The sequence below is a fragment of the Nematolebias whitei genome, chromosome 15, assembly GCF_014905685.2.
Source record: "Nematolebias whitei isolate Nwh7 chromosome 15, NemWhi1, whole genome shotgun sequence".
NCBI lineage: Eukaryota > Metazoa > Chordata > Actinopteri > Cyprinodontiformes > Rivulidae > Nematolebias > Nematolebias whitei.
Genome location: NC_056512.1, coordinates 40,442,387 through 40,449,551, shown reverse-complemented (window position 1 = coordinate 40,449,551; position 7,165 = coordinate 40,442,387). Strand labels below are relative to the sequence as shown.

Genomic DNA, 7,165 nt, shown 5'->3' with positions numbered 1-7,165 from the left:
TGTAATGCAGCAACAAATGTGCTACAGTCAGCGATGTGCAGCAGAATGTGTTACCATAAACAGTTGTGATTATGATCATAAAAGAAAAAAAAGTCATTTGAGGGAGGAAAAATAAATCAGGCTGTAGGTGAATGTTGAAAAAGTTAGCTGAGATTTGTTCACAAAGATTAGACTTTAGCTTTGACCGAAGCAGCCCAGTGAGCACTGCAAAGACTTCTCAACATCTAAACTGTTTGCATACTGCGACGCTAAATTTGAGCTAATTTTGGCCTGAAAGAAAAAGTTTGTAGACATCTTAACCTGACAAAAATAAATAAATTAATTATAAAACAGCACTTAGCCAAGATTGACGAGAATAAATACGAATGCAAGAAGCACAACCCGAGATTTCCATATTTCAAACTCCACTCACATGAGGACTGAAACGACACTCAACGTTGAAATGCCAGCTGTCGCTCACGGGGAGACAACGGTCACATTGTGGGATATAAAGAAACACCAACATGTGATCAGACTAAAGGTAGACATCATTACCTGTACATATTATACATACATGTTAGAAATACTCCAACATTTCAGTACATGGATCAAATAAAACAATCAGGCTCATTTGAGTATTTTCTAAAATGTTTTTGTTTCATTTGTCTTAAAGTCAGGATGACAATAATTTCACTTCAGTAACATAAAACTAAACTCCATATTTTACATTATAAATAACTTATTTCCAGTGAGGTACTCTGATCTACATTGTCCTCTGGCAGGGTTTTATTGCTCCCGTTTTTTGCTCCATTGAGGAGCAGTGGGACCGTCAACGAGGACCCGTTCGCAGGATCTTTTCCTTTGGAGTCGCCACCGTTCCGATCTGGCGACTCCAGATCTGTGGCTGCAGCTCCTCTCTCTGAGAACATCAGCTGCGAGCTCTGCGGCTGGACGCTGGAGTTTCCGTTCTGGGTGATCCTGTAGATTTCAGTCATTTCTGAGACGACCTCGTCGTCGTCGTCGTTGTCATTGTCATCCCTGACGGCTCGTCTCAGGCTTTCCCTGGGCATCAGTGCCCTCCTGCCCTCCTCCCGCTGCAGTTGGCGTTCCGCAGGCTCGTGGTTCTCCACTTTCCTCGTGGAGCGGCAGAGAGCTTTACGGAAACCCCTCTTGAAGTTGTCTGACAAAAAGCCGTAGACGATGGGATTGGCGCAGCTGTTGGCATACCCAAGCACCACCACAAAGTAGTAAAGACCCTGGTACTCTGAGGGCAGGCTGACCAACAGGTTGATGATGTTGAGGGCGTAAAAAGGCAGCCAGCAGAAGACAAAGACCGCAACTACAATCACGACCATTCGTGTCACTTTTCGCTCCGACTTTCTTCTCTTGGTGGAGGTGGCATGGACCTTTATACCCGAGCTGCGGATCTTGAAGACGATGAGCAGGTAGCAGAGGCAGATGATGAGAAGAGGGCAGAAGAATCCGACCGTGGAAGTGTAAATTATGAAAGCAGCCCTCCAGATGTTTGCCGGCTGAGGCCAGGCTATGTTACAGGTGCCCCCTGTCTTCTGGATATTTGCAAAGACCACCACGGGTAGGACGACCAGGAAGGACAGTGCCCACACTGTGACGTTCACCACTTTGGCCACCTGAGGGCGCCTCCACTTGGAGGAGCGAATGGGATGGACGACAGCGAGGTAGCGGTCAATGCTCATCACGGTCAGGCAGAAGATGCTGGTGAATTGGTTGATGGAGTCGACGGTCATGACGAGTCTGCACATGAAGGAGCCAAAGGGCCACAGCTGGAGGGTGTTCTGAACAGCCAGGAAGGGCAGGCCAAACATGAAGAGCTCATCAGCAATGGCTAAGTTCAGGATGTAGATGTTGGTCACCGACTCGATCTTTGAGTAGTGCAGCACGATGTGGATCACCAGAGTGTTTCCACCGAGGCCGAGGATGCAAACCACCATGTATATGAGAGGGATGAGGACTCCAGCCACGCTGGGACCGGAGGGAACATCCAGGAAGGTGGCGTTGGTAGCGTTGAACAGCGTATCATTCAGGTCGCTGTCATTGAGCATGAGCAGATGGGGGGAGGGGCTCACCAGGCTGCTATTTTCCCACGCTTCAGCCGACATCTCACCAGGAAGTGAGGCGTCACCTCTTCCTGTTGATTTGTCCCTCTGCTGTTTCAGCTGCCTCCCTTCTGTTCTGTTGGAGGAATAAAAAAATCAGTCATCGAAATAATTCATATTTTCCTCTTTTTATTTCTAATGGGGCCACATTGAAAAGGCAAGAAAGTCTGATTTTGTTTTTTCTAGAGACCGCTTCGTAAAAATTTGAGCTTTTAAAAGTTTGTATTGTTCAAGAATAAACAAACAGCTGCACATTTCAGCTTCTCAATTTAAATTATATTTACAATCCTGAGCAGTTTTAGCTTAACTGGTTTAATTTCTACAAATATTTTGATCATATTTAAAAAAAAAAGGCACGATTGAGCAAACTCTTTTAAAACATTTTAAAATAATTTCATCAACATTTATACTTTTTATGGTATTTTTCTTGTAAATTTAAATGGTAAAATCAAAGATTTTATGTTTTTAGGACCCACAAAATGATGAATATTTTAAAAATAATACAATAAAATTCATTTAGAAATAAAATTTAACAATAAAGCTGAAAAAGATGTTTGAATTTTAACTTTTGCTGTGTTACAGAATAAAATTATTCAAGCATGATAATAAATAAACAAAAAAAAATGCATTCTTTCTAAAATGTTTATTTTCTAAGTGTTTCCTTGTGTAGTGAAAGAAGTTAAGTTTGAAGGTTTTTAAAAAAAAACTTTTACTGCAGATGAATTATGTTTTTCAGGAAATAAACTTATTTGTTTTTATATTTTATTTTTAATTTAACATATTGAACAAATGTGTAGGCAATCAGCACCTCACATTACTTACCGATTTATTTTAGACAAATAAAAATTAAATTAGGATAATAAACAAAATATCCAAATGTAAAAAATGTTAATTTGTTTTCCAAGAACAAAAACCAGGTAAAGAAATGAAAGCAAATGTGATGAATAATTAATGCTGATGAAACAAATAGGAAGCAATTAAAACATGTCTGGATGGATGTTACTTGGGTAATGAATTTGACCTCAGCAGAGATGAAAAGAGGATTTTAGATGAGAGTGATAATTGACTTTTTATTAGCAGCAGCTTCCTGATTAACAGGATCTGCAGAGAAAATCTGCAGGAAGAGACTGGTGGTGCTGTAAACAGATACTGACTAATTACTGGAGAAAAAAAAAGCACAGAAACAACTTTTACTCAGAAAAAAAGGCTGAAAAAAAAACGAGTCAGTCAGTTTGACATCAACCTGATTGATGCGTCTGCCCCTCTGGTTGAAACTGAATGGAAGTAAATTAATAAATAACACCTGGAAGACTGGTGACATTTTCAGAGTTTACCAGGCGTCTCCCCTGCTGACAGATGGAAATAGAAACCAGCGCCTCGACAGCCTGAACAGGAGTAAAACGACAATACTGAAAATAAAATACCCCTAGAGTCCTAAAATATTTCAGAAAGACATTTATAATTCTTCTTCTTCTTCTTTTGGCTTTTCCCTCTCCAGGGGTCTCCACAGCAAGTCCTCCTCCTCCATCTCACTCTGTCCTCTGCATCCTCTGTCCTCACTCCAACTACCTCCATGTGCTCTCTAACTGCATCCATATATCTCCTCTTTGTCTTTTTCCTGGCAGGTGCATTTCTAACATCCTTCTACCAATATACTGTCCCTCCTCTGGACATGTCCAAACCACTGTCCCTCCTCTGGACATGTCCTAACCACTGTCCCTCCTCTGGACATGTCCAAACCATCTCAGTCTGTCCTCTCTAACTTTATCTCCCAGTTGTTCAACCTGTGCTGTACCTCTGATGATCTCATTCCTAATCTTCTCCATCCTTGTCTCTCCTAAGGAGAACCTCAACATCATAATTTCTGACACTTCCAGTTCTGTCTCCTGTCTTTTTGTCCATGTCTCTGTCTCCAGACCATACAACATAGCTGGTCTCACAACTGTCTTGTAAACTTTTCCTTTGACCTTTGCTGACACCCTTTTGTTGCAAATCACTCCTGAAACTTTTCTCCATCCACTCCAGCCTGCCTGGACTCTCTTCTTCAACTCTTTACCACACTCCCCATTTTCCTGGACAGTGGACCTTGAAGTCCTGCACCTTTGTGACCTCTGCTTCTTGTAGCCTCACTGTTCCACCTCCTCCCTCTCATTCACACACATGCACTCTGTCTTACTACGACTGACTTTCATTTCTCTTCTTTCAAGTGCATACCTCCACCTCTCCAAGTTCTCTTCCACCTGTTCCCTGTTCTCACCACAGATCACAATGTCATCTGCAAACATCATAGTTCACGGGGATTCCTGCCTGACCTCATCTGTTAGTCCGTTCATCACCAAAGCAAACAAGAAGGGGCTCAGAGCTGATCCTTGATGCACTCCCACCGCCACCTTGAAGCTATCTGTCACTCCTACAGCACATCTCACCACTGTCCTGCTGTCCTCATACATGCCCTGTAACATACTTCTCTTCCTCTCCAGATTTCCTCATGCAATACCGCACCTCTTCCCTCGGCACCCTGTCATATGTTTTTTCTAAATCCACAAAGACACAATGGAGTTCTTTCTGACCCTCTCTACTTCTCCATAAGCTTCCTCAAAGCAAAGATGGCATCTGTGGTGCTCTCTCAGCATGAAACCACACTGCTGCTCACAGTCACCTCTCGTCTAACCACTGACAACATCTACCATCAGACCTTCTACTTTACCTTCAGACACATCCCCCTATCTGACACTCTTCACCTCCAACTCCTCCTTCAGGACCACCCCTACTCCAGAAGTAGTCTAATTTTTGTATTCCACTGTACCAAACTCTCATAATTTATGTTTTGATTTATTTAACTCCAGTCCTCTAAGCTAAAGAGCTCCCGGATATAAAGAAAGGAGCTCCACAAATCAAAACAGAAAATATGTCGGACTAACAGAGGGACCAATTACTCCAGAAGGGATTCAAAATGAGACCATCCATACTGGAATATAAAAGATTATATACAACTTTATAGATTGTCTCTTTACAAATTATCAGGTCATATTTTATTAATTTAAAAAGCAAACGGACGTTATGGTTATAAATGGAGCAATTGGCTGTTTTTATTTGAAGACATATGAAGTAGTTTGTGTTCATTCTTTTTTTTTGTTTTTTAACAAATCAATAAAACTCAGAGGTGCTCTAATTAAACTGTGGCATAAATACTCCATCAGTCTGTGTAAGATGACCGTCTGTAATGAAATGCACATCTGAAGGTTTTTACTTTCAGTTCCCTTATTCATGCCTGTGTAAATGAAAACAAATATGTAAAAATCAGTCATATGTCAGAGTCTGGCATCATATTTTGGATATTTATACACACAATCTCAAAAGGCTGGAGCATAAAATAGAGCGTTTAAATCTTTTTTTGTTTGTCTTCTGACCAGTCAAGCTTTTTCAGCTTCTTGCTGCAAACATCATCAACAGTTAACGTGTTCCCTCAGCAACCGACGGCTGGTGGGAGCTTTGATGCACAGACATGAGGGTTTTACCAATAAGTCTTTCAAAGAATCAGAAAAAGATCCTTTCTTTAAAAGGTGTATTGCCAGGATTATAAACCTAAAACGATGAAGAGGAGATTAAATAAAACAATAAAGTAGAAATGAAACCCTATAGACACTTCTCTTTCAATTTCACTCCCCATTAACCATCGCTCAGCCTCCAAACAGACGGGCTGGAGCGTTTTTACGGAGAAATTCACGTCAGAAACGTTTTGGTTCTTTTGTTCTTTATGGAAAATCAACAGTGAGAACTGCAGATGTGCTCAGTTCAGACAAACCAACAGAATCTCTATCATCACATTCATGATGACGTCTGCAGCGACAATAAAAATCGTTTGTCTTTTACAAAAAACAAAACAAAAAAAAAACACAAGAGGAGTCAACGAAAACAGCAAATAGGCTGAATGTCTTCTGTTTTCCAGACTTTGTCTGATTTTAGCAAACACATTAATCTTTTTGCAATACCTTCAATTTCCGGTGATTACTGGCATTTCACATTAAATTTGTCAAATTTGGGTGCTATGGAAACCGGAGGAGAGAACTGGGGCATCAGAATCGTAAATCAACCAAACCAAATTAAATTTAGATGGATTTTTTTATATTTTCTCCTGGGAAAGTGGTTCAAAGAGAAGAGTAGAGAACATTGATACAAACTAAACGTAAAACTCTGTTTTCTGCTGCTGATACTCAGGATTAAAAAGACGAGCCACAGGAATTTACAAAAACAACTCGGATTACGTTTGTTCCTCTCGAGACCAAATCATCTGGTCAATTCAGATGTTTGTGGCTCCAGGTTTTTCTTGTGTGAACACTGTTTTCTGATGCATGCTCAATAATCCAGGTACAAAAATCTAAAAAAAAAACAGTTAAATCTGGTCCTCTGGACATTCAAAAAACAAAACAAAGCAAAAGAACAACAAAAAATGTTGATTGTTTTCCTTTTTACACTTTCTTCTGGATGCTGTTTGCAATCAAATTATTTCTATAAACTTTGTGCGGTGCCGCCTGAACAGTTTGGTACTTTTAGCATTTGTAACTTTAGTACTTTTTAATTTATTTAATTTTAATTCTGAAACTTCCCTCATAGAAATACATCAAGATTAACATTAAGATTACATTAAGATTATGGGAATAACCTGTCTAAATAAAAGGTTGAATGAATGAAAAAGATGTTCAGCAAACTTTTAAATTTTTGTCTTCTTATACAATTTTTTTTAGCTTTTAGCTACAAAGACTTAAAAATAAACCATCTTGTTAATTTTAGTATTCAGCTTCATTTTTTTATATGTACATTTTAACTACAGTTTTGTTAAATTTAGCTCATTAGAGCTTTAAGCTGTGTATTTGCTTACTTTAAGCTAATGTTTGACAAATGTGAGTTTCATCTCTTGTTAGGTTAGTTTTAGTTTTTTTTAAAAACTATTAAAAAAATTATATTTATGGTTTTGATATTTTTAGCTTTAAGTTATGATTTTACTATATTTTCTATTTATAGAGGTTTGCTATTGTTAGCTTTTAGCTCTA

The 7,165-nt window shown here is 39.4% G+C and overlaps 1 protein-coding gene across 1 annotated transcript; it reads right to left on the bottom strand.

Annotated features, from left to right (window-relative positions):
* Positions 1-707: 707 nt before the first annotated feature.
* Positions 708-4,604, bottom strand: sstr3 (somatostatin receptor 3). The gene is made up of 2 exons (XM_037688592.1): positions 4,579-4,604; positions 708-2,190 (listed from the first exon to the last, which is right to left on the bottom strand). Exons 1-2 carry the CDS (start codon positions 4,602-4,604, stop codon positions 708-710), a joined length of 1,509 nt encoding a protein of 502 aa, XP_037544520.1.
* Between the last annotated feature and the right edge of the window lie 2,561 nt (positions 4,605-7,165).

Coding starts and splice junctions, on each gene's coding strand:
- sstr3 (XM_037688592.1), bottom strand. CDS start 4,604: ATGAGGAAATCTGGAGAGGAAGAGAA. Junction 2,191..4,578: donor AAATCTGGAGAGGAAGAGAA/GTATGTTACAGG, acceptor TTCCTCCAACAG/AACAGAAGGGAGGCAGCTGA.